This window comes from Manacus candei, unplaced genomic scaffold (genome assembly GCF_025592945.1).
Source record: "Manacus candei isolate 608988 ecotype Guabito, Panama unplaced genomic scaffold, ASM2559294v1 h1tg000015l, whole genome shotgun sequence".
In the NCBI taxonomy this organism is placed as follows: domain Eukaryota; kingdom Metazoa; phylum Chordata; class Aves; order Passeriformes; family Pipridae; genus Manacus; species Manacus candei.
The window spans coordinates 15,792,244-15,818,002 of record NW_026138063.1 but is presented as its reverse complement, the minus strand read 5'-3'; the positions used below and the strand labels follow the sequence as shown (position 1 = coordinate 15,818,002).

Sequence of the window (25,759 nt, the reverse complement as noted above, 5' to 3'; positions counted from 1 at the left end):
GTTACTCAGTTCATTTCAGTTTATTTCATCAAATTCTCTCAGTGTAAAGCTGAGAACTGGCCAATTTCAAATTCCTGAAGAAAAGCAGTTGAATTCACTATAATTTTTGTATGATTTTATTGGGAATACATGTGATTTCTTTGCTCAGACCAACGTTTAAAACACTTCAACACAGTAATCCTACTTTTTCTTTACAGACACTGGAAGTGTGGTAAAGGGAAGTGGGAAAAAATTCACAACCATGAACAAAAATGGTGGTAAAACAGAACAATGTCCTACAATTGAAACCAAAATCCATAACAAAACACGCCTCAAGTTTGCAAAGCAAAGTATATTCAAGCCATAAATAATGTAAGATATACACACATGCATAATTCATGGCATGGATGTACTAAAAGGACCTATAATTTCTGTTGTTAAATAAATAATGAGTTACTAAAGCAGTTTTCAGATGAAATCATGGACTTGGCTTGTCTAAGTTAAATACGTTACTTGGTGACAGGAAAGCTCTGGACTTTTAGAAGTATCTCACTGGTATGTGATCTCAGCTTTATTCTTTTCCCATGCCAGCACCAACATACACAGATGCATCAAAGCCAGTTATGGTAGAATCTTCAGGAGTAAAATTTATGTGCAATCTCCACGTTTGTCTCACAGCAATCCTTCTGCATTATCAGCTTCACCGTGCCCAGTTGACTCATGGGCACATTCAGAACATTTTGTCTTCATTCTAACATCTCAACACATCTGAACAGAATTACTGAAATCTTGCCTTCAATACAGGAAGTAACATGAAAGTACTTTTGTCTTTTTAGAGAAGCAGGATCCCCAAAGAAATCCAGCTCCATCACAAATTGCAAAAACTCAAACATATTTTCCATTATCTGAGTATTTAAGCATAATAATTTCTGTTCTTTTTTCCCCCTCTTTGCATTCTCCCCTACAAGTCCAACTGTTCAGTAACAACTTCAGCATTAAGACAAAAACCTCTGTCTAGTTATATGCCAGTGATCTCCTAATTAAGTCAATAGTTTTCTCATAACTCTTAGGAATACATGAAAAAATCCTTATAGTTGCTTTTAAATCCTTATGATTATTCATTGTCACTGAATCAGAAAACATGACTGTTTATGCCTTTCTTTGTAGGAGTTTAAGCCATTAAGTATCTGTTAAGGTCTTAGATATCTGAATGACAGAGCAACCCAAGAAATAAAGCATTTGTATAATATGTATTTATTCCCTATTTTGACAAAATGAACAAAGCCTCAAAAGTACTGTGTTTATATTATGCCTTTAAAAAACCCTGCCTGGTCCCTACTTAAAGTTACCTTTCAAAACTATATTAACTTCATAACTACCTGGTATCCATACTTCAGCTGCTGAAGAAAGCTTGAAGTGGCATTCATTTGTTTATCAGTATTCCCTGCAAGGGTCATTACTTGGTATTTTATATAAAGGAAACAAAAGGTATAACATCGTAAGCCTCTTCTTATTAGTTAACAAAAAGCATAACTGCTATGAACATGTTGCCTCTCTTTTATTAGAAAAAACAATTAAACTCAGTTCCCCAGGCATAACACTTCACAGGAGGTGTGATGGCACAAGTGTTACATTTTACTAGGTCTTCAAAAGGGTCATTAATCTTTCAGTCATGGATCTCACAACAAGCAGAAGCAAACATACAGCGCTCTCTTTCTCTCTTTGCAGCAATAGAAACATAGTAAACTCTTAAGAAGACAAGATCTAAAATTAGCCAAAGAGAAATCTATTTAATCCACTTTCATCTCCCCGATTTTACAGAATCTTATTAGTGTAAATATTTTCACTTTCATTGTTACATTGAACCAGCTGAGGCGTTTCAAGGCAAGCACAGAACTCTGTGCTCCTACTTTACAATGACTTTCAGACTCACCTACACATTAAGTCTTCAGTAAACGTATTATCCCTTTCATCTATTCAGCAGTATAATTCAGATACTACGTGACCAAAGAACAATAAAATAAAGCCTAAAAAGCAGACTGAAATTACTTGAAATCATTTGCTTCTGTGAGATCCACTTACAGGTGAGAGCACTGACAAAGCAATGGTCGCCAATCCATTCAGGCTTTTGTAGGCTGCTCTCACAGAAAGTAACCCAGCATATACACATGCAGGAAACAAACCTGGGTCCCTGCACCTGCTTTTCCTTATCTGGAGAGAGGGAAGATTAAGTTTTTGTGAATTTCTGAGCATGATAACAAAGATTGTCATCTTTAATGCTAGAGAAAAAAAAAATCACAATTTCACGTGACAATAATTACATTCAGTTATGTTATCACATTAAACCCCAGTATGACCAAGAGCATTAGAAAGATACTGCTTTTTGCCTCTCTGTATTTTAGACCATTATCCGAGCATTCTGACCTCTCAGAATTCAAAATCAATCCAAAAGGCACCCGAAACGTGGGAGCGAGCATTCCTAGCCTATGAAAATGACCCCTGGAGACACGATTTAAGGATTAGCATTCAATGCAGTACAGCACCCGCTTCCAAGGACCATCCCTTTCACCTTACAGTAAGTCAATGCTGAATAAACTGCGAGGACTGACTGTAGTACTGACATTAACCTGGGAGGTACCGGCTGGGCTCAGCCCCATCCTCTCTTAGCCCGGCCGAGCCTCTCGCACGCCGCCGCTCCCTGCCATGCCCGGGGGAGCGGCTCCAGGCTCGGGAGCGCAACCACGGCACGGCTCCCAGCCCGCAGCGCCGGCAGCCCCTCGGGGAACTCGGGGAGCGCCGGGGCCACCAGGAACGGCTCCGGCGGCGGCATCGGGGGGGCGGAACAGCGCCCGCCAGGGACCGGGACCGGCGGGGCGGCGAACGCGGACGGGAAGGGGCGCGGCGGGTGCGGAGCGGGGCAGGGCGGGCAGAGCCGCCCGCAGACGGGGCAGGGGCGAGGCGGGAAGGGACATTCGCTTTGTCCCCCCAGCGCGGGGACACCCAAGGGCAGGGACGGGCACAAGGACGCGCGGCGGGCGGGCGGCGCCGGGGCGCGCCCCTTACCTGGCAGGAGTCGCCGGTGACCCCCGGGGGGCAGGTGCAGCTGTAGCCGGGCGAGGGCTGGGGCAGGATGAGCTGTAGACGGCGCGGCGGCGGCAGCGGCGAGCAGGTGCCGTTGTTGCGGCAGGGCTGGCTCAGGCAGGGGTCCCGGCCCGGGGGCGCGGCGCTGGCCGGCGCGGGGAGGCAGGCGCGGCGCTGGGCCAGGGCGAGCAGCAGCAGCAGGATGAGCGGGGCGGCTCGGGGCATGGCGGCGGGGCGCGCGGGTGCGGGCGCCGCTCCGCTGCGGGCGCCGGCAGGGAGGGAAGGAAGGAGGGATGGAAGGAGGGATGCAGGAGCAGCGGCCGCCCGGCTGCTCCCGGCCCGCGTTCCCCGGGCAACGCGCGGGCGGGGCCGGGCCGGGCCGGAGGGGGCGGAGCCGCCTGCAGCGCCACCCGCGGCCGCCAGGGGGCGCCCGCCCGCCCGCCCTCAGCGGGGCCGGGGCCGGGGCCGGGGCCGGGGCCGGGGCCGAGCTCAGGGTGGGCGGGCGGGGTGAGCCCCACACCCATCGCCCCCCGGCTGCTCACGGGCCACGGGCACCGGCACCGCGCCCCCGGCACGCCAGGTTCTGACGGGAGCAGCGCGTTCATGAGCTGCCCGCGTTAATGAACCGCCCGTTCGCGTCACGGGTGCGAGTGAGGGTGCAGAGGCGCCCGGAGGGATCGAGCGCTGCCCTGGCTGAGGCTGAGCCTGGAAAAGACACTCCTGCGTCAGGACAACTCACCGTTTCCTGCTTAATTACTGTTTCACGAGTGTAATCCGCTGAGAATTACTTTAAAGTTCTATTGAGACCAAAGCAGGGGCAGATGAAAAGCACAAACATTAATCCTATCATTTCTCATGCTACAGAGAAGCTGTGTGTTTTCTCAATCGAAGTTATCTACGGCTGATTTTTAAAAATCGATTTATATTTTGCTAGTCTTCTGGGCATTTTTAATCACTCATATTAGAACTAAGATAAATCAGTTAGTGGGCAGCAGGAAGATACCCCCCCATTCTCCAGCCTTCTATTCATTTGCTTCTGCAAAAGAGAAATAAATTTGTCATAACTATCGCAGGGTACAGGAGGATTGCTGGCTACAATTCTCATAAACCTTCACACCTCACATAGGGCCAGAAGCTCTCACGAGCAGAAATAACTGATGATGCTGATTGAACTGTAAATTCATCAGGGGCTCCAGCAGCCTGGCCACGATACTCTGTCCCTGCATCCTCCATCCTCCGTCCCCCCAGCCCCGTTCCCGGCAGCTGCCGCTGCTCCTCCAACCCCACCAGCCCCGTTCCCGGCAGCTGTGGCTGCCCCTCCATCCCCCAGCCCCGTTCGGTGCCGCTCCGGCTCCCTCTGCTGCCGCCCGAGCGCTGCAGTGACCGCCTGCGAGCCGACCCCATTTACATCTGACATGATTTGTTCTCTGTAAGTCCACAGAGGCTGCTACTTGTCTCCTTGTTATCTTTCAAGTGCTCTGAAATAACTTGTATATATCCCAGGCTGCTGCGATGTTAAAGCAGCAGGACTGTAATTCTCTCTGTCCTCCTCCTCAATAACAATGTTTGTCCCTTTCCCGGCTCCTCAGACTTCACCCATCGACACAGGGTGTCAAAGATAGTTGTTAATAACAAGCTTTGGCCAGTTCTCTAAACATCTTACAGAACAATCATCAGAACCAGACAATCTGAAAAAAACATTCTGCTCTCTGACCCGCCCCATCTTTCTTCCTGTTCAAGCTCTTCTGGCTGATGCTGATTGTGTTGACCAGCTGACCAACCTTCATAACAAAGAGGAAGCCTGCACAGATGGTTATGTAGTGACCCTGCTTTCCGGTTGTTCTTGTACCCCCAGAGGCTTCAATAATTCCGGCCTAAAGCTGAGGCTTTTTAGTAGTAAGACATCTTAGGTAAGTATTGGAAAAGATGGTTTCAAGACTGACAGCCAGACCAGACAATGAATTCTCTTGGTGGAGCAGCCTGGTGTTTGCAGAAAATAACAACTTTAAAAATAAGCTGGGTCAACCAACACAACCAACACAACAGGTCATAACACAGTGCTCTGGGTCAGATTGTACATACCTATATCACAGTTTCCTTAGCATTTTGCAGAATATCTAAGCAATGTTTGCATTATAATTGCCATTTTCATAAGGAAATATTTAACCTTAAAACAAAATATTATACTTACCTAATTAGCTAGTGATTTTTTGAAATGCTGTTCCTTTTTATGCATATTAATGTTCCAATATGCATAGTTTAAATAATTTTATAGTCAGCTTTCCATAAACAAATTACTAATCTTAGTATTCAATAAGGATTCAAGCTGTCTGCCTAATTTACACTTGCTAGGATTTGAATTGTATTACCAGTCTAAGAGCTTATTAGTGTGGCTTAGATAAGCTACATTACAGCTTAACTATTTATTTGGATGGGGAAGTACTCATCCTCCAGTGGCTTGAAGGAGATTTTGAACAGATTTTTTTATCTGTTCTGATTAAATATTTAGTGAGGAACAAAAATCTCTCTGATTTCCTAAGAGAAAGTTACATGCTTTAAATATCTCCCATAACAACAATGATGTTTTCAAATATTGATGAATTCCTTTAAAACCATTAACTATTACTTACATTTTTCCTTATTACCATAGGAGTTACTTTAGATGAGAAAGTTACTGTGTTGAGCCTTTTCTGAACAGTGTCTGGACTGTGATTCTTTTCTGTTTCTTGTTTTGGGTCAGGCTGAAATCACATCTCTATGATATTGGTTTGCAGAGTACAGAACCGATGTTTTCCTCATCTCTCCCTCAGCTTGTGCCTGCTGTGCAGCATCTCAGGAGTTAAAGTTTTAAACTACCACAAGGACTGGGATTTCATTTGAGAAATTTCAGAAGGGTCCCATTCATGCAACTGAAGTCAAATTTCCAAAAATGCCCATTATCTTCCCAATCCCATATTGAACAGCAGCCAAAATTAAAGCTAAATCCCTTTGAAAATCATTGCTGGAATCACAGAAACTATTACTGTTTATTTAACATTGTGTTTCATACAGCTTAAGATGCATTTACTTAAAATGTTTGCTACGTGTATTTAACTTCCTTTTTCCAAGCACATAAGAGTTTGCTGGAATAGAAATTATTTAATGTAACTGTTGGAATGACCCACTCCTCCATTTATCCAAATATTGGAGTACATATTTAATCATGTAAGTAGCCCACAAAATTCAGGAGAGTACACACCTTGGAAGGAACATGCTCAGGTGTTTCACACTGGAACTTATTTTGTCTGACTTTCGTGGGTTTGTGAGGGCAGTTTTTGGCTACAGGAGAAAGTTCAGGGTCTGAACAGAGACAAAAATTTTAAAAAGCACATAACTCACTGTTGTAGGTGGGTAAGGGGGAAGTGTTGCTTTATTTTCATGTGTACCTGAATAATTGCTATTTTTCTTTTATCTCAGCACAGACTGACACACACCCTGCTCCCTGACAATGAGCAGGAATTTATCTGCTTTCTCTCCAGCTCTTGCATTTACATTTGTTTTACCTTGCTCCCCTTTATTAAGATGTTTGAAGCTTACATGTTTTCTTCTTTTTGTTTGCTAACTTTGCTATAGGAAGCTGGTGATAATCACGCTGGTTTGTTCCCCCCGATGGCAGTGAAAGTACATGTTATTTAATGTCTGCTGCACGGGGGAGCTGCGCTGCCAGCAGGGAGGTGTTCATACAACCAGTACCAAGAGAGAGAGCTGCCAGCCTGGGTACAGAAACGTTCTTCATTGTAGGAACCATAAATTCTTGGGAATCATAAATCATGTTTTAAGACAAAATCCATAGAGTAGAAGTTAAACTATTCTATTAGGGAGCACAAAACCACTGTGCTGTGAATATTCATGGTGCCTGTTTGTCAGTGGCAGTCGGGCAATTCTGGAGTGGTGGCACCTCCCACATCTTCACTTGTTTGTTTGGTTCACAGGAACTTTTATCAACCTGTGTGGTTCTTATTTATACTTTTAGCACAGTGGAATTAAATATATACAGTGTAGATGTTTCCCAAAACAAAATGACTGTCAGCTGTCTAAGAAAGATCTTCTCAATATCTAAGAAAGCTTCTCAATAGCTACTGCACCTTTCACCAAAAAGCTGTACACATAATTTGGTCATAGACCCTTTACAGTAAAGATGAGTTTTTTATACTCTTACAATATTTTTTATCACCATGCTGTGGGACACCACAGCAAATATTACTGTACTTCATAAAAGGATAAATTTGTCTTATGAAAAAACTGATCTGGACCTACCTTTAAGTGAACTACATATGGTAAAATTCTGCAAATTTATACCAAGTCTGAATTAATTTCCATGGAGCTTACCTCAAATCTTCATTCAAGAATTTACATAGATGTGTCAGTAATTCAAGTGATATGCTTAACATGACAGCTATCAGAACTTGTATCAAACAAGTATTGCACCACAAAAACTTCAAGGAAGTAATATATCTGAAGAAAAGTTACTTTTTATCCAGTAACTAAATGACTCTATTTCTATGAATTTCAAGGTGAATACGGCAGAGGACATGACATCTATATTTGGGTTGACTAGTGAATCTTACACATTAGAACCTGTACAGAGGAGAGAGATAAATAAAATATCCATGGACACCTTGCCCTACCTCTTCGCCTCCCCTAAAAAAATCACAAGGTAATTTACTTTGATGTTTCAAGGCTTAATATTTGCTATTCTTAATATTTGTTATTCTTCCTGAGCAGTAAACAAAAAGGTGATGCTTTAGTTTGGTTTGTAGGCACAAAATGGCAGTACTTGGGATTCTCAAGGAGCAGCCAGCAGTAAAAAAAACCCAAATAGAACTGCCTATTATTTTTTTAATGTCAACACAAAATTTCCCAGCAAATACATAACTGAAGTATGTGTCGGGTTTTTCCTTTCATGAAATTTTTCTTTCAAATCTTCTTTTTCAGCTATTCATTTCTTTTCAAGTTTTTCAGTTTATTATTACTCAGTAATATCACCCTCACTAGAATTAAAATTCACAGATAAATATCACCCTTTTTTTATCTTCTGGGTTCTTTTACATGTCTTTATAAGCAGTAGTCTATGGCTGAGTCCAGGATTGTCTTTTCAATCTCATTCTCTCCCTAAGCATTTATTTCAAATAAGAGATGTATGCACCTATTTTAATAAATGTGGATCCACAAAATATCTTTACTCCTTTACAGGTTGAATCTTCAGGCTCCCAGTTAACTGAGTGCTGATCAGGATTCACCACCTCCTCACTGCTCTCCTGAGGTGAGGAAGTGATTTTATCCAAGTTTTACAGCTCAAGCTCAAGCCCAGATCTTAAACTATTAAAACATCTAACCAATAAGTTGGATTCTTGGCTACCATCTGCAGAGAGGCAGTGGTAAAGACAAAACTCATCCTATAACTCTGAACTACTGATTTACACACTGCTAAACCTTGCTAGAGAAAACAATCAGGTGCTAAAGTCTGTAAAAATTAGGAATAAATATTGTATGTTTATGGGAAAACAATGAAGCCAGTATGACTTCACTGTCATGAAAAAGGGGGCCACTGTGCATTGTGTGGTGTCAACATCAATTCAAAGTCAGGGAAAAGGAGACTCAAGAGATTCAAGGAATCAGTGCTGTTTGCAGAGGCAGTGGATGTGCACTGGCACTCCATGCAGTCCACACTCAGAGTTCAGAGTTAATGACAGCCTGTTATATATTATATCCACTGTTTCTTTTGAAAACTAAATGGTAATATTGTAAAACAGCTCTGGACCAGTTTTCATTAGGCCTCCCACACAAAGAACCTCTTATTTATTTTATGTTATCAAATCTTAGGGAGTGACTTGAATATACCAACCTGGCTTCTTTTCAGGCTGGCAGATCCTATATAATGCACTAATGGGTGGAATTACTCCCTTTATTTTTAGTTGTAGTGAATAAATTTTATGTTTCTGAAACTATGATGAAATTATAGAAATCTACAGCACTAAAAACATTCAGTAGTTTACTTTCATCTTTATGGCTACACACCAGACATTTTTGTATCAATGCAGCAGTGACAGCTATTAATCCCACACCACTGTCTAGTTCAAAAAACAGAGCAATTGCAAATTGTTTATTTTTCTTAATGTCTTCTTGCTTAGCTGCATAAGTGGCTATAAGGTTCATGCTCTTATACAATTTAACAAGTCAATAATTCAAAATAGAAAATGCAGAATCACTCATCTACATTCCACATTGAGCTTTACAGCTTTTTTCTTTTTTGTTTTTTGATTTAAAGTGTTTGTGTGCCTGTCAACCTCAAGGAATATGCTTACAGGATTCTCCAGGGTAGAGATACACACATTGAAGTCCCTATTTTTGCTCAAATAATGAGAAATCTGTGTCATAAAAAATTGGCAAAGACACATGGCTAATTAGCTCAACATCTAGCACACACACTTAGTGTTACAAATTACCCTATCAGGCAGACTGGCATTTTTGCATTAGGTGGTACCTCTATAAATGCAGCTTTTGCTTTTGGCAGGATGGCTGGTTGGGTTTGCAGAAGGAAGTGCCAAAGTGTTGATCACTTAAAAATTGCTCCTTTCCTCAGCAATTATCAATTCTGAGGGGAAAAAAAAAAGTGCAATTGTAAAACCCAAAAGGAACTGAATTACAGGTATTTAAGAGTTCACTGAACATTTTTAAACAAAGATACATAAACTGTGAACTTGAAAACCAAAGTGCTATCTTTGATTGCATGCAGAGTAAGGGATAGTTCACGTGGTGTCTGGTTTTCCACTGACATATGATTTTCTTTCTACTCTCCATAGTCAAAGAGGCAAGATATTAAGTACTTATTATTATTATTTCAGTAAAAGATCATTGCAGAAACAATCTGTGCCATCCCTTTTGACAGGTTCAGCTCTGTGCAGAGGTGCTGTAACTCAGTCTCTGGAAAACACTCCAGTGTTTAGAAAAGCAGTGGCACAGAGCACACCCGTGCTGCAATGCCTCCTGTCAGCAAATGCAAAATACCTCATCCCCATGGCTCTGGAGGGCAAAGGCATGCACTTAAACAAAGCCCCAACAAATGAAAAATCAGGCAACCTTCTGGAGAGGAGTGCTTAACTTGAATTTTCCAGTAAACTTCATAAATAGCCTTGGCCAAGTGAGAAGATTACGTTGCACTGAGATTAATTTTACTATAAAAACTGAATGAGAGGTGCAGATTCACCCTTTGGAAAGCTGTTTTGCTGATACTGTGTAATACAAAGCAAATATAGCCTAGACTTCTTAATACCTTTTGGAGCCATATGATCATAACATGAAGTGTAAAAGACATTATTACATAGTGTCATATATTATCCTGATCTTCACATTGATTCAGGTGTGAAGAGATGCATTTTCATGATTAAGAATCAAATAGGTAGGACTCCTAAAAGAAATAACAGAAAAAGCCATATCATCTTTGATAAGAGTGTTTACATGGACAACTAACTAAGCAGAATTGCCTAATTCCATTTGAGAATTATTTAAATGCTAAAAATTATTGCTATTAAGTTATTTCCCTTAGATAACAATCAAATTAAAGTTTAATAGCTAGATTCAGTTTTTTATTTTTTCACATAAGATTAAAAAGTAAGTCTCTGGCAGCTGGTAATTTTTTGCTTTTATTTCCAGATTGTGCATTAGTTTTGAGACACTGTTCTTGTAACCACGTTCTGTTTAATGCTGTACAGAGAAAGGACCAAAAAAGCTCCCCACCTTTGCTTACAATTAAAGCACAAGAGAGGGCAGGGTCAGGCACTACAGAAAAACTGCACAGCACGAGGGGGAATAATGACACAACATTAACCATCACAACAAGCCATAAGCATAAATGGCAATTGTCATTTTTCATGATCATTTCTGGGGCAAACGTTGTGGCAAAGAAGCTTTTTAAAGATTAATTTTAGAGAGCTTGAGGCAACCTGAGAAAATGTTCAGGTGCAAGATAAACGGGAGAGGGAACAGCAGCTCTTTTTTGGAGCATTGGAAGACAAGAACTTTATTGTGGTGGAGGAAAGGGAACTAAGAAATACGAATGGAGAGAAGAAACGATTGACATAAGCCAAGCCACAGTCTGTGTATCTGTCCCCTGAATGGGAATAAGCAAAATTATCTTTACTAGTAAAAAAACATGAAAACCTAAACAAAAATGCCAGTTACATAGTGGAGCTGATATATCCATTGAATGATGTATGTGGATGGGAGAGGACCTGCTCAGCACAAAGCATCAGCACATTCAGATCCAGCATGGATGCAAGAATCTATTTTTGAGGCCAGGCTGACATGGAGGATGGCTGTATTAAAAAAAAAAAAAAAAGGAAATCTCTTGGAAGAATGATTAAAAGCCTTATTTTGGACTTACAGATATGAAACATCTGGACATCAGGACTGGAATTTGGTCAGAAATAGGCTGCTGCAGCACAGAAGGATAAAACCTTTAAATCATTAATATGAAGAAAGTGGTTAAATGTGGTTTAGTGCAAGATTACTGAAAAATAAGCTACAAAAGGAGAAAAACAGGAAACTAAGAATGGGGACACTAATTGCAATATATAATGTATGTAGCAACAATAACAAGGATAAGAGAAGACAAAAGCAATGTATAGCTATATGAAGTTGGTATTGTACTGTCTCTCCCCCTATTCTACTACTAACATTGCTTCCACATTCAGACTGAAGGAGTTATAAAGCTGTCCACTCTGCCTACCTAAAGCAACTTCTCTTGTGCATTACTGATGTCTTACTTTTGAAAGTGTTATGGCAGAGATCAATGCTGCTGGAGGAGAGGGAGATGCTGCTGAGTGAGTGTCCCCTTTGTTAGGTCCTGAAGCAAGTACTCCTCCTACAACAGGCTGTCTTTGTAGTTTTAAGCCCCATAATTTTTTTTTCCACTGTCATTCTTAAGACAAAAATTTTTCTATGAAAACTCATTTAAAAAGACTGCTTGGTGGAACCATAAATGGCTCTGATGAAATAACTGACACACAAAATTAAATCCTATTTGATTTCAACTGCCTGGTAACTGCTACACCTTTTTATGTTGTCATAGACATACAGGATCTCTATCAACTCAAAATCAGGCCTCCAACAGCTTTAAACAACAATGTCAAATGTTACTGACAGCTGGATTTGGGCATCTGATCCCAAACAGCATCTTACTCTCTGTTCCTTTGCCCATACACTTCACAGGATCAAGGTTACATTAATCTGTAAACTGCACAGTGAGCTTTTGGTAGAAAATGCATTTTGCAGGAATGTCTCACTAGAATTTTGCACTAACACAGTAAAGCAGAAGCTTAGTTATGTGACATGACCATAAACACCCTGAGCATCACCATGGACATACACAGCATTGCTGTGGTCACTCACCTCAGCAGTACTCGTTCAAATTCCACAAATGGGACAGGAATGGAACTTTTTCCTATTTTGTCCATGTCATACTCCTAATTCTACCTATCTTTCCATTTCAGGGCAGTTTTCAGGATGCTGGGGTTTGTTAATACCTGTGAAAACTGCTATTTCTAGAAAACCCTGTATATGGAATTATGGTATCTCCATAATTCCTGTCAAATCATGTTAACTCCTGACTCTGGAAGAAATTGGAAATGACCAGCTACCTGCTGGGGCAGAGATGAACGGAGAGACAAAACCGTTCCTGATCACAGATAAATGCCAATTAATTCAATATTAAAAACAGAATAAGATGCCAGAAAAACTTTTGAAAATTGAAACCCTTTAAGAAAAGTAGAAGTAATTAAGGCCTGCAATTTTCAGCCAGTTGAAGCAGAATTCTCTGAAGTGGAGGCTGCTCATAATCTGCAGCTGCAAAGACCCTTATCATTTCTATTTATTTTATCAGAAAATTTAGAAAATCTTTCTCTCTGCATATAAACTTCTTCCATTGAACTTATTTAAATTGATGGGACTGATGTAGCACAAAACACTGTAAGACTAAGATGCATATCAGCTTTGTTTGATGCTCAGCCATCAGTAAATGCCTGCAAACAGTTCTGATTTTCAATTCTAACCACAGCTCATTTGAGAATTGTAACACGTTTTAGTGAAACAAACAGTTTTATCCAGTCGGGTCTTGAAACACCCGGGGAGACTGCACAATCCCTGCTCTGGGGATGTGAAGCAAAGGGGAATAATCCCTTCCCTTGATTCACCAGCTGTGCTCCTGTTACTGCAGCGTGGGATGCTGCTGCTCCCTTGCTGCCAGGGCACAGCACTGACCCAGGGCTCAGCCCTTCCCAGCAGAGCTCCTCTCGAGACAGTTCTCCCTTTAACTAATATCTGCTCCAGCAGAAGTAGCCAGTACTGCTGGCCATAAGACGAAACTGCCACTCTTAGAACCTAACTTAGAACTAAAAGTGGAATAATTTTGCTGTTTGATTACAGTTTTAAAGCGATTTTTTCTCCCTTTTGAATAGCACTTATACTTTCAGTGTCCCAGAACAAGGGTTGGTTCTCTGCACACCAAAGAAATATCAAAACTGTGGGAAACCTTTCTGAATGATTAGTAACATCAGTACTTCCAGTAAATTAAGCATAACAAGCTACAAAGTAAAGGCATAAAGATTAAATACTGCCTTTTTTTTTTTTTTGAGAAGCATAGCACAAACTACGGGAAACAGCTAAAGGAAGAGTAAAATAATTTGGGAAATAGCTGTGGATACGGGATAACTGCATTAAAGTATCTCATAGCATCAACTTGCCTTGGCTTCCAGTGTGTAAGAAAATTGTGTAAGAACATACATTGTGCTAGCTTACCTTTACAATGTGAACCCTCCTTCCTCCACCTCTTCCTGTTCTGACAACAGGGTAGGGTGGTTGCTGTCTCACATTTTCCCCCAGGCTTACCTACTTTTGTCCTTTACAGGGTCTCAGCAATTACCACAGCCTAATACTAAAGGGGGAGCAGGAGGAGGAACAGGACAGAGACAGATGAGACCAAAGAAAAGCCCAACCCACAACACACGTGTTGCTCTACCCCAACATGCTGCTTACAGCTCAAACTGGTCAGCACCCTCCCTATATACAGGAAAATATCACAGGAGTTGGGAATTCCTCCCACCTCTGGGGAGGCTGGTGGAAGGAGAGGGGGACACTTTCATGTCTCCTATTACTTCTAGGGTGGTTTGGGCTTTGTTTGGGGTTTGGGTATTTTTGTTGTTGTTGTTGTATTTTCTTGGGGTTTTCTTTACTTTTTTCTTCTTTGAACCAGGTTTCCAGAAGTTGCTGCCAAACTAGTTCTTGAGCTATCAGAAACTTTCATCTAGTGCCTTGAAAATACTGGATGTGCCGTGACTATTTCCCCTCTGTTTACTTCTCCCATTTACTGTCCAAGATTTCATTATTCCCCAGAACACAAAGCAAAGGAAGAGACCCAAGGTCTGCTCCTCCCTCCACCCCCGAAGCAGCTCAATACCTGATCAATACACACACACACTTCAGCACCAGGAGACAAGGACATATTTCTCTAAAGGCATCAGTTATTCCTCAAGCCATTCACTCTCAGTCACAGGCAGCAGAGCTATGGAAGTTGTTTCCTACCTGGTGGATAAACATGCACCAAACATTCTGATCAAACACTGTGACTGCAGCTGCTGCTGGTGCACTGGGGTGGGGCAACCACCTACACTCATCTGAGGAAAGCTCTGAAAACACAATGCAATTGGGAACACACAGCTGTGAAATTCCTGCATAATCACTAGAACAGATCACATAATACAGAGCTGTTCCAGTTCAAACCATCAAGAGACTAGGAAAGGAAAATAAGAGAAAGAAAGGGCAAGCCCTGAAAAGGCTCGACCATCAGCAAGATTTTGCCTCCCCTTCTAAACTTTTTATTCTAATCCATTTCAGCAAAGCTTTTCATTATTCTCCATTCTGTCAACACCTTTAGCTACAGAAAAGAGTTTTGGCCTGGGGGAGGCACGTTCATATTAAAACCAAGGCATTACCCCTCATGTCAGGTGGACTTTGCTTTCCTGCTAGAAGGCCCCCTGCAGAGGTTCAGGCTGCTCAGAGGACAGGCACTGGCATTACTCATGTGCAGACAGGTTGGTGAAAACAGGTGGGTCAGACCCATCTCCAGCAGTGGCCAAAAGAGAGGTCAAGTGCCTCTCTTGTTAGCAATCTCATGTTAGCCTCTCAAGTTAGCAATTCCAAGTGATGCAGACACTTGGAATTTCACCAGTCCCTGCCCTTAGGCACCACCTTCTCAATGGAGGACAGCTCAGCAAGGGAAAGAAGATAGAAGAAAATAAGACACATGGTTGAGGGGAAAGAATCTGAGCAATTCAGTTTTGCAAGCAGTCTGCATATGGAAACTTGAATATCCAATTAAGTTTGGCAATGGCACGGGGGTTTTACACATAGCTGGAATTAATTCTTGTGCATCTTCCTACAGAATATGAAGCAGCAGTGTCACTAATTCATGTCAGATGGGATACTAAAGCATTCCCTAAACAAGAGATTCTGGTATAAAGCCAACATATAACAAAAATAAAATTACTGCACAAGTTGAGTAGCAGCTATAAGTGCTTAGATGGCACTTACGTCCATGAATGATTTTTTGCTGCTCTTCTTAATTTAAAAGGACATGAAACTCATCCAAAACAGTAACTGGTGGTGTTCTCTAAAACCAGTTGAACTTACCATGTTAAAAAAACGCATCTATTTTGAAAGATAAGACTTCTCACTGTACCCTTTATTATACCTAATAAAGGTATACAAAGCAGTGCAGTACTAAGATGACTGTGTGTTCTTCTGAGGGCTACAGAGCCCTCAGCTAGCATCTGCACACACCTGGGATTGATTTTAGTGAGGTTTTCCCTTAATCCAAAATTCCTGAAAAGGAGGAATCCCTAACATCTTACCCCACCCCTCCACTTGTCTTAATTGCTCCTAGATACATTTGTTTGCAGGAAAGTACTGCAGCCATGTGAACTGTGACTCTTCAGTTTATTCTTTTCATTTACTAACTTGCTTTCTAATACATCAAAAGCTGCCCCTGGTATGAAAAAAAAGTGTCCCCAAAAGGGTTTCATTCACTTTTCAGGCCAACTAAATCCTTACTCTGTGCTGAAAATGACAGCCAGAACAACCAAAATCATCACCACAGGTACTCTTTTTTTCCTTCCTTTTTAAATAGGTAACCAACAACTTATTTTCCCACTGAAAGTTACACAAAGGCTATATATCAAATTTGAAAGCTCCTCAAAATTTCAAAGTCGATGAAAGCCAGATTCTAGAGGGAGACAACATGGGTAAAAAAAAATATCAATACACATGATATTTTAATACAAAATATTAGCTTTTTTCTTTTTTTTTTTTTACACAAGTCAGTTTTTTTTTAAAATATAGAACCTTAGAAAATGAACAAATTGCTATCCACACACTATAAACACTTGTTTGTGCTCAGTTTGATCAAGTTATCAGAACAATTGAAACACCAGTCCACAGTTTAAACACTGCCTTGAAGTTGAATGAAAGCTATGCCGCACTGTGCGCTACCATTATTGTATGGACAGTGTGAAGCGCCTTCGGTCAGGTTTAAGAGTAGGAAAAACTGTTCAGTTATCAGGTTCTCTGTGCAAGGATTTCACGTTCTACTCGTGCTCATGACAGATCTGTATTACATTGCAGTGGCACTGGTATGAGCAACCACATGTAATTCTGTGAATGTTCACCGGAAGAATGTCCGTTACGTGTTCTGGAAGTACAAGTTCTTCAGCTAGACAAAAGAAAACTTGTTAGTTTAGGGGAAACACTAGCCTGATTAGCCAGGATTTAACAATGTCTAAGCACTGAAATGAATTTTGATTTCTCAAAGTTGAATAAAAGTCATTAACTATCACATTTTCATAGAGATTAACTGTGTAGCAGGTACATCTCAGGAATATTTGTAATTGCCCGTTTTTTGAACCCATAGAAAGGAAAAAATTTCCCTCTGAGTTGGAGGTCTTTAAAAGGTCTTGTTTTAGTAGTAAATCATCCACAAGTTGCAGGTTGTTAGCCAAGTAGATTTAGGATGATTTACTTGCATTACAGTAATTTACACAATTGAGCTTTAGGCATACAGTACAAAACTATGAACAAAAAGGTGAAGCAAACTTTTTTATTTATATTCAGGTAAAAACATTAACCTGATGAAGTAAATTATTGCAGATTTGAGAAATCAGCACATAAAACAGTTGGACAGAGCATTGCTTACAGGTGCTTTATCTGTGTCAAAAGACAAAGGCTGAACTGCTTGTTCCAAGCTAGCACTGGGGGGGAAGAAAAAAAAAAAAGAAAAAAAAAGAAGAAAAAACTACAAAATTAATCATGAACTTAGATCAAGAACAAGAAAACTGTTTACTCAAACAGGGAATGGAACAACTAATTTGTCTTTTAAAAAACTTTACATCAATTGGAAATGCTCTGGCCATACCACAATACACACTGGCCAGCCCAAGCTGTTGGACTTCAACTACATGAAAGAAATAATTCTTCCTCGCCTCCAGTAAGAGGCTTTTGCTGCCTGAATCACTGTGTAAACAGCTCTGGAGCGCCGACTGGTAACGACTGTCACCATTATAACCTACCACTACAGTAAAACTATGCTATAAGAAAGGTTCTACCTAGTTACAAAGGCTGAATTATATTGACAATATATATTTGATTTCAGTAAAATTTAAATTATCTTAATCAGAGAAAGAGGCATGGAGCAGTTAAATGCCCATGCTAACCAAAACATAACAATTGTTGAATGTTGCACACAAAAAGAACCAAGTGAATTGCACATCAGACAATACATGAGGATGGGTAAAATTAGAGGCAGGTGAGGGTACACAGAACTAGTCTACTAAACTAGATTCGTCAAATACATGTTGTGTTTTAATTTCTGTACTTATGTACAAAAGTTGTCTTTGGAGGAAAAACTTCAGACTTAGCTAGATGGATACACACAGCCCAGTATTAAACTGCACAGCGACATTTATTGTTCCAGCCTGGAAAAACATCCCTTTTTAAATTTCACACAGCAAAGCAAGTTAAAAACTTCACTCATCAAATAAATGATAATTTAAACAAGAACTTGCTAAAGAAACCTTGTCACAACAACTTTTAGGGCCTGATCACTTTAAGTCCATAGGGGCTTTTAATGAATATCAACCAAGTGTCTTTGTTTATAATCTGCAAGCCGTTTTTCTACAACAAGAAGGCGTAACACGTTTCCTTGACTCAGGTGATATATTTAGAAAAGAATCATGAGTTTCTCTTTTGCTGTAACAGGCAGACATTGCATTTTTCATTGTGATCAGGAAAGATGGAATGACTGCTGCCCTTCTCTTGCAGCTATCAAGAGTTTTTCACGCATTATCTCAATAGTTGAATAGTCCGGCAATTTGAGATAGTTCACACAAGTCATTACTGAGGGTAGGAAATCATCTGGGTTCTCTGTAGACTCAAAAGTCTTGCGTACAATCGTCAGGGGAGGGTTCAAACTTCGAAAACCTGGTAATGAGAAAACACAGTCAGAATGAGGTTGCTCCTCTTGGAAAGCCACAGCCGACACTGCAGACATCTGTCAGTGGCAGCAGCACACACGGCACAGCTGAACCTCAGCTCCACATTTACAGCTTTGGGATATGGCTTCATAAGGCCACCAGCAACCTAAAAAATACCTGAAATCCTGCCTGTAGATTAAGATTTCCAAGATGAATTTAAAAAAAGAAATAAGTTAGATGAATCCACTCTACTTTTAATTGTGGTCTGTATATGTAAAACCCTATTCCAATCATAATATCTTAAAGACTTTGTTGGCTTTGTTTTAAGATTCTGAGGAATTATCTATGACTGTAATACCTTATTTGTTTGTACTCCAGCTAAGGTTTTTATACTCCTAACCTTCAATTCTGTCTGCGCCATCTCTCCATTAAAGAGCTCTAAAAAAATACTTTAAATATTTTAAAAAAAAAAGTCAACTCTTCCCCCCACATCCCAAAGAATGTAAGTAATGGAACAGATGCATAAATTCTGGTTTTACTTGCCAAGGGTTCAGCTGAGAATACAGTAAAATGTGTATTCTACAATGGTCCCTAGCAAAGACAGCAAATTCCTCTGTTTTCCTCCCTGCCTCTCACCTGAATTCTGAAATTCAAAAGGGGGAGAAAGTGAATAAAATTAATACTATGCTAGTAATGTCTCCTTTCTAGGAAAGAGATTATTGTTTCCAGGTAGCAATGCATCATTTTGTTGACATAACTTAATGCACCTCTAGCCAAGAAATACAGTATTAGGAGCTTTTAGTTTTGTTTAAATTTCAAACTATTTTTTGCCCTCTGATAGGTTTTCTGGTAGCAAATTAAACCTGGAGAGTCAAATGAATAAAGTATCATGAGATTAACACAAAGGTTATGAAAATTATACCTGAAGTCTACCCAGTCACCTCTGAAATTAGAAATGTCAAACCAGTATGAACCTCTAATAATTTTTTTCCTACACTGAAGTAATCCACTTACTCTGAAATGCATTATTAATAGTGATTTCATATATAGCAAGATGTAATAAGGAAAACCTACCTCCTACAGGCAGTCTGGGGCTCCCCGTCACAAACTGAAGAAACAGTCTTTGCTGCTCACTGTCAAAACTACTGAGAATTTCAAACAGATACTTCACTGCTCGACTGAGGAGGGAAAAGAACCAAGATGACATTGCTTTGTTTATCATTAAAATAATTCAGTGCAGTATAAATATTTTCAAATAAATTTTATACAATTCCTTTAGCTTGAATAACAATATATCAAAGTTATTTAAATACATATTTTCTACTGGTTTTGGCTTTTTGGGTTTTGTTTGTTTGTTTGTTTGAACAAGACCAACCCCACGTTACCTGTCATGTGTATAACCGTGATCAGGCCTGCAACATTCCATTAAAGTCTTTGCATCCCAAGTGTCTGTTTTGCTGCCACACAAGAGCTGCTCCAACTATAAAATGAAACAACAAGGAGTAAGTGCTCCCCTCTAGAACTTGAGGTAGGATGATGAGTACTGTCTGTTCTAAACACTACTACAGTGCTCCACTTCCTGGGATGGCTTGGTGCAAAAGCAGCTCTGTCACACCAAGCAATCCACCCAAATTCTTTGGATTCAACAGCTTCATCCCAACGACTGTCTCACTTCCTCAATCTGTCTTTGCACACAATCCACCACCATACAAGATGCAGAATCTATCTCTTAGAACAGAGACGGTGCTAATAAGCATTTTACACTGGAGAACCAAAAATGCCCTGAAATCTCACAATTTTTAAAGAAATCTGGAGGAATGCGAAGAATAGAGTGTTTACACTTGCATTTTAGAACTGTGAGATCTTCCTTGAAAGAAAAAAGAGCAGTCATTAGACAGAAATGGAACTGTCAGATAGCAGTTCTGTACTTTAGTTATTTTGCCTGTTCTGCCTATGGATTTGGGCAAGCAGAGGTGACAGGCTACAGTAGCCAAAACATTAAAAGTTTCTGCTGACATCCTTCAGGATACACGAGGAGTTGTAAAGCCCCAGTCTCAGTAACACCAGAGGTCTGACACACGTAGGTTTTGTCCATAAAAGAATTTTACAAGTTCTTTGTAATAGTTTAGGCATGGCTTGTAAAGAGGTTCAAATGGCTGGAAAGTTATCAGCAACAGAACATGAGACCACACATGTGTATTCCATCAGGGAAAAGCTCTATCTCAGACTATTCCTGCAGCTTAAATTTGATCAACTGTATTGGTAGATTAGCAATAGACTATCATCTGCATTTTAAAATTGCAAGGGGAAGCAAGCATCAAACCATGCCAATGACAAGACAGAAGAGCATCACACATATCACAAAATGGACAAGTGGATAAACCAGAATAATCTGCCATTTTTACTTGCCTTCAATTTGTTGCAGAAAAAAAAAAAAGTGGTGGTACCTTTGAAAGTAGTACCAACAGAGATGCATAAAGAATAATCACTAGAGTAGCTACAGGCCTCAGCTTTAGGAGACTCTTACATTGCAAACCACCAAGAACATGAGAGTAACAGAGAGGCTTGGCTAACACACTGTTTCAGAGCATGCTTTAATGTTTGTTCTTGAAGTCAAAGGTATAAGTTTATAAAGGTAAAAAAAAAAACCCCAAAGTACAGTCTTCAAATAGACTCCTTAAAGGGAAAATAATAAAATATTCTCTCTTCTAGTCCAGACAACAATAATTGTGACTCAATTCAGTCCACTTAAGACTGCAAGCATTTTACAAGGAAATTTATATGATGGTGGTGAGAACAGGGCAAGACAAACTATCCTTATTCTTTACCCCTTCACCTGAATCTCTTCTTATTGTCTAAAGCTTTGTTAAAGAGCTGAATACTTTTCTTATTGTTTTCATAGAACATCTAGGTAGCATCCACATCTGTGGATAGCTATTCAGAGGTACTGCAATACAAGGAAATAGAGTATCCATGCCAACACAGAGAGCATGCATATATAAATTCAGGCACTTTTCTCAGAAAAGCCAGAATCACACAGTTTTAAAGAAAATGGAGCTGCTCACAAAAGCATTAAATAAATGACCACTGAACACAGAAATCTTTAAGTATGCAATTTCAGGGACACTGAGTTTTACTAATGTCATCAACTGTCCCAGATGCCCATACACAGATAAGGTTATAAAAAACCTCAGCAAAACCACATTCACCAACCTCCTCAGGGTAGAAGTACTGAAGATGACTGAGGGGAAAGACCGATTCAAATCCATCTCTGAAGGAGTCAAATTGTCTGGCAACACCTTCATTTAGTGCCCAGAATATAACCAACTGCAGGGAAAGAAAAAAAAAACAAAAAGGAAAAACCAATCAATTTGGTACAAAAGGGGTACAGCTGCAGAAACAGAACTCCAGAAGTCTCACCATACACTCACTGGAGTTTCAGCAGTTTGAACATGGATTTATGGAGCTGCTCTACAGCATTGCCTCACTCTGCTTTCATTCATAACTTAGATTACCCTAAACATGAAAGTCATGCAGAATTTAAACAACGTATTTGCCTTTGTTTTTAACTGAACAAATAAACAGAATTCAGAATAGCTGTTTAAAATGAACCTGCAAACCTGAACACTTATTATTTTTAGAAGCCTAACCTAGGTGTTCTCTCCCTACACCATTTAAAATTCAGTAACTGAAGCAGAAGTCCATAGGGTATCATTGGCTGTTATATTAGTTCCCCCCATGGAAACATATGGATCCCTTTTCTAATATATAGTTTAAAAAAAGTAATTCTACCCTGTTTGATATATTAAGTAGCTTAATATTACACAAATACATGGGAACAAAAGAAATACCTTCATTTCAAGTTACAGGGACATGGCTAGGAATCATAATGCAAAAGGCAGTAAGACACCAGTCTAGGCTTTCTGAGTGTGATTCTTCTGTTTTGGTTTGGTTTTCTATCTGTAGTTACTCCCTCAATATTAAATTCCCTTCCAAAGTGGACAGCACATACTAAAACAACAATCAGTGGGGGGAAGGAAGGAAATATGGCACAAACAAGATGAAATTTCTTTTAAATAATCTCCCACGGGCAGTATTGCTCTACTAAATTAAGAAATTATATTGTGCCGAGTTCAGATTCTTTTGTCAGTCAGTGCCTTTGGTGATTACATTTGCCTTATATACCCTTGACTCTAGCAGAAAATGAAGGCTGGTTGTAAAAGACGTGTTGTCAACACAGAACTACTAGTTTTAAAACGTGTTAAAAGCTCTGCCCTGTGATGTTGATTAAAGTTATCTGCATATGAATGTGATTAAAAACTCCACAGATATTGCAGGACTCCTGAAGCACTTATTTATCCCTGTCCCAGTAACTGAAGAGTTACTTGTTCCAGAAAGCTCTCAAATACAAAAGCTCATTAGGATTTGTTGACAAGCTTTCCTACAGAAGGGACTGAATTTCAGTTGTGTAAGATACACACCTCTACTTTCACACCCCACATTTTACTCCTGAAGAGGAAGGCAGGAAGCACCAGCAGCACAGAAAGCTGTTCTGTAACACAGAACATTCTGTGGCCATTCTAACAGCAGACTTGCTTACCTAGAATTGTGATTACTTTTTATGACCAAGAGCACGTGGCAAAATTCAGCTGCACTGTATTTTTGCAGATTCAAAGAAAAGATCAAATTGCTAGGCAAAAAAAACTACACTACTGAAACTTTTTGTTCACAAATTTAGAAGCAGTAAGTTGGCCTCTTTCTCTGTAGTACAGGGGAGAAGGGGACAAAAAAAGAAAGAAAAAAAGAGAATAAAGTCTTTCACTGTACTGGTAGCTGAAGTAGTTCTACTTTCTGATAAAGGCAGTTCCTGTGGGAACTGTCCTTTTGGGGAAAAAAGGGAGGTGGAGGGTAGAATGACATGATGACAAGAAAGGCATGAAAAGCAACAGTAGGATATTCTAGTTTTATTGACTACTTTTAATGTTAATCCACACACAGGATTTTAATGAAAATAACATTTTCAAGAGCAGGACAGCTGACCCACAGGGAGCTGTACAGGGCAGCTGATAAACAAACTGTTTCTAAAATGTAATTCATCATACCTGTGATAGAGAGCACACTAGTCCTCTCTGAAATCTTTTCTATTTCCTTCACATCAAGTGTACAATGCTACAAGGACAAGGACAGGAAAAACTGCACAGGTGTCCTTTAAGAAAATAGTTCCAAAAGTTGCTTAGAAAGAAGAGGAGGGCAAACTTTCTGTAGTAATCTGCTTTTCCTTTACAATGCCAGAGGCCTGCAATAGGACAACTACAGGACATGTGAGTTGTCTGCAAGCCTTTCTCAGTGTATCAGACTCCTGATACGAGTTACCTAGAAGAAAAATGACTGCAAAATGTATGAAAAACAGACTTGAATGAAACTTTTCTCAGTAAATAGAGACTACTAATTCTGTTTCTAACCAACTGTGGTAGTTCATATCGTTCATCTGTTAAGTCTGGAAACAGCTTTATATCCAAATATATTTAATTTTGTAAGTGATTCTTGACCAGCAGAATTTGCTTTCAATAAATACATGAGAACTGGATAGGTAACCATTTTGAACTGTAGGATGAACAGTAACTGCTCAATATTCAGTGTAAGGATTATGGAATAACTTTGCAAAGTTCTCAGTTCACATGCAGGAGCTTTTATGACCCTTACTGAATTGTTTCTACCAAAACATCAAATGTGTTTTCTTAGTGCTTTAAAAGTTCAGTCATCAGAGTGAAAGGGCAGCAAACCAACCTCTCAGGAAACGCATTATTTAGTAATTGGAATACCATGGTCTTTACCTCCATCCCACTCATGACTTCAGGAGATAGCACTGCGAAGTTCCTGCCTCTCCTCATCTCTTTTCCAGGTTGTTTTTAACCTATTCCTTTCAACACTTTCTTAGGGAGAAACAGTTTCCTACCTTTGTTCAGCAGTATCAACTTTCTGGTTTTCTATGCCTTCTGATACAGGAATAAATCAATACACAGGTGTCCTGTCAACTTATTATGGCAATACTTTATCTTTTCTTTACCTATTATTTTTTATGGTTTGGGGTTTCTTGTGTCTATATTTCATGGGGTTTATTTATTTGTTTTGGGCGGATAAATGGGTTTTTATTGCCTTTTTTTTTTGACAAAACACTACTGCTGTTATTTTGACTCACAACTGAGCTGATGTTTTCTTTGAGCCCAAAAAAGTTACACTATTATTATAGCAATTCAAAGGCCATGGGTTAGCAGATGCTAAATTACTATTGCTAACAAATTCACTACTATAACCCAGATGTGGAAACTTGTTAGAGTGTTCTGAAAGTCCATAGCTGAAATGAGTCCACTTACAACACTTTCTCCAAAAAACCAAACTTCTGATGACTTAGTTTTTGTACTATAAAATTTTCAAGTCAGGTGCATTGACTAGGATTCAAACAGTTTTTCTGTAGTAATTAAACTTGTACAGAGAAGAAACGATCAGTAGGAAAATTATTGCAGTGTCTAGTTCATGAGAATGAACTGAAATATATATGGGAGTAAGAATAAAGAAAATTTTAGTCCTAGGTTTGCTTTTACATACTCTGAGATACTCCTCTAAATTGTGGATGGTGACCGGTGTATCTTTCCCCCCTTTCTTCAGTTCTATATTGGGAAACCCAGGAAGTGTGAAGTCCAGCCCTAGATCTTCCACTGAGCAGCCATTCATAGTCAGAGCCTCCAATGCATACTGTAGACTTTCTTTGGTCTAAAAAATTGGAAGTGAAAACCAATGAGAACAATTCATTCAAATTAACTCATCCAAAAGTTAAGCAGACATTTCTATAAGAATATTACCATTAAAACTGTTACAGTACTCCTTGCTTTCCTTCCATAGTTTTCATACATAACAGTAAATCAAGACAAACCAAATAAATCAGCTTAATGGATAAACTGGAAAGATCATAGGAGTACACTTTTTTCTAGCAATTTTGGGATTACTTTGACTTCTTGCCTATTATGTATCTAGAAAATACTAGTGCAAGATAAGGAAGCGTGTAATAGGCTAAGGCTCTTAGGCTACGTGTTTGCCTTAGAACAGTTAATAGCATTCAGATTTGGCATGCATACTGACATTTT

At 39.8% G+C, this 25,759-nt stretch overlaps 2 protein-coding genes and 1 long non-coding RNA gene across 11 annotated transcripts in view; 1 reads left to right on the top strand and 2 right to left on the bottom strand.

The window, feature by feature from the left end:
• Nucleotides 1–3,381, bottom strand: part of DNER (delta/notch like EGF repeat containing) — a 119,845-nt gene extending 116,464 nt beyond the window's left edge. Inside the window, exon 1 of the mRNA XM_051781940.1 lies at nt 3,043–3,381. Coding sequence (XP_051637900.1) covers nt 3,043–3,285 — 243 coding nt within the window. The 5' untranslated portion in view covers nt 3,286–3,381. The remainder of the gene's footprint in view (nt 1–3,042) is intronic.
• A 1,069-nt stretch (nt 3,382–4,450) lies between these two features.
• On the top strand, nt 4,451–16,136 carry LOC127468629 (uncharacterized). Of its 3 annotated transcripts, XR_007903622.1 has the most exons (5): nt 4,451–4,970; nt 7,614–7,756; nt 8,293–8,362; nt 14,003–14,141; nt 14,348–16,136. It is a non-coding gene; the product is annotated as an uncharacterized LOC127468629 (long non-coding RNA). The 3 variants fall into 3 exon arrangements; XR_007903620.1 differs by having other exon boundaries at nt 14,003–16,136; XR_007903621.1 differs by lacking the exon at nt 4,451–4,970 and adding an exon at nt 5,034–5,134 and having other exon boundaries at nt 14,003–16,136.
• A 1,095-nt stretch (nt 16,137–17,231) lies between these two features.
• Nucleotides 17,232–25,759, bottom strand: part of TRIP12 (thyroid hormone receptor interactor 12) — an 80,641-nt gene continuing 72,113 nt past the window's right edge. For all 7 annotated transcript variants that reach the window (XM_051781915.1, XM_051781919.1, XM_051781920.1 and 4 more), the window contains 5 exons: nt 25,224–25,388; nt 21,831–21,944; nt 20,003–20,097; nt 19,692–19,795; nt 17,232–18,624 (listed from right to left, as the gene is read on the bottom strand). In XM_051781915.1, the coding sequence (XP_051637875.1) occupies nt 18,428–18,624; nt 19,692–19,795; nt 20,003–20,097; nt 21,831–21,944; nt 25,224–25,388 (675 nt within the window). In that variant the 3' untranslated portion in view covers nt 17,232–18,427. The remainder of the gene's footprint in view (nt 18,625–19,691; nt 19,796–20,002; nt 20,098–21,830; nt 21,945–25,223; nt 25,389–25,759) is intronic.